This window comes from Octopus bimaculoides, chromosome 27 (genome assembly GCF_001194135.2).
Source record: "Octopus bimaculoides isolate UCB-OBI-ISO-001 chromosome 27, ASM119413v2, whole genome shotgun sequence".
NCBI lineage: Eukaryota > Metazoa > Mollusca > Cephalopoda > Octopoda > Octopodidae > Octopus > Octopus bimaculoides.
The window spans coordinates 21,042,659-21,044,272 of record NC_069007.1 but is presented as its reverse complement, the minus strand read 5'-3'; the positions used below and the strand labels follow the sequence as shown (position 1 = coordinate 21,044,272).

Here is a 1,614-nt window from a genome sequence, read left to right as displayed (position 1 = left end):
AAAGTCTTGCCTCACCACCTCAGCCCAGGTCTTCCTGGGCCTACCTCTTCCACGGGTTCCCTCAACTGTTAGGGTGTGGCACTTTTTCACGCAGCTATCCTCATCCATTCTCACCACATGTCCATACCAGCGCAATCGTCTCTCTTGCACGCCACAACTGATGCTTCTAATGTTCAGCTTTTCTCTCAAGATACTTACACTCTGACGGGTATATATATATATATATACATACATACATACATATATATATACATACATATATATATACATATATATATATATATATGCATACACATACATTAGAATCATTATTGCAACCATATTGCCAACTTCAATAGAATCCTTAAGAGACATTCAACATCTTTGGCTGATTTTGTGTAGTGACTGAAGGAAGATAAAATTAAGTTCAACATAACATCATAGAATTAATTCTCATCCGTCCTTAACCTCTGATCAAACACCACTGGGGCATACAGTCATTATAGACGTATTTTAGTCATGCTATTTAGTTTTGGTCTGCAGGACCCAATTAGTCCTCTGCAGGAGCTAGTTTAAAAGTACGCACAGAGTACAGACTTTTAAGTTAGTTAAGTACTTCTATCATTACAACATCACATTGTTTTGAATTAAATCATGCATTGTCTCATAGCATCGAGTTTTCAAAGATGTGGCTGTTTATTGTTAGAATGACATTGTAGGGTAGGTGTGAGAGGCCAGATCTGGCTAGTTGTTTGATTGTAAAACAGAGAGAATATTTGTGCCTGATATGGCTGGCTTAAATGTTAAAAGGTTAAGGAAGATAGGGACAGTAGAAAGAAAGAAAGAAAGAAAGTGCCCAGAATCAAGATTTCTGAGCTGGCAGGCCAATATCCTGACCCTCAGCCAATTAGCTGTCAGAGTTTGAATTAAAGAAAGAAATATAATTAAAAAATCAAATTACCTGAATGATTTGGAGGGCAAAATTTCTTGGTGCAACTCACTGCGCCGTTTGCACCACAGAAACAAAGGTTGCAATCATCCTTAAACATTTGGCCAATGTTGTAGGTTTTGCCATTGTGGTGGCATTTATCAGCTGCAAAAAAGCCAAAAATGACAGGGATTAAAAAGATAATTAAATGGGAAATAATTAAGAATTACGTTAATAGGCGCAGGAGTGGCTATGTGGTAAGTAGCTTGCTCACCAACCACATGGTTCCGGGTTCAGTCCCACTGCGTGGCACCTTAGGCAAGTGTCTTCTACTATAGCCTCGGGACGACCAAAGCCTTGTGAGTGGATTTGGTAGACGGAAACTGAAAGAAGCCCGTCGTATATATGTATATATATATATATATATATATATATCAATCCTTGAATTCTGAGTTCAAATTCGGTTGAGGTCAACTTTGCTTTTCATCCTTTCGGGGGCCAATAAAATAAGTGCCAGTTGAGCACTGGAATTGATGCAATCAACTCACCCCATCCCTTGAACCTGCTGTCCTTGTACCAAAATTTGAAACCAATATAGAAGTGAAACTGAACCAGTGCATGTGTTCATCATTGACATAATGACCCTCCCAAGACACAACGAAATCTGTTCACGTCAAGAACCTTGCAAACCGAATACAAAAATGAAA

At 38.7% G+C, this 1,614-nt stretch overlaps 1 protein-coding gene across 2 annotated transcripts in view; it reads right to left on the bottom strand.

Moving 5' to 3' along the window:
* LOC106870995 (kielin/chordin-like protein) overlaps window positions 1-1,614 on the bottom strand; it is a 7,080-nt gene that overhangs the window by 4,660 nt on the left and 806 nt on the right. For both annotated transcript variants that reach the window (XM_014917243.2, XM_014917242.2), the window contains exon 2: window positions 941-1,072. In XM_014917243.2, the coding sequence (XP_014772729.1) occupies window positions 941-1,072 (132 nt within the window). The remainder of the gene's footprint in view (window positions 1-940; window positions 1,073-1,614) is intronic.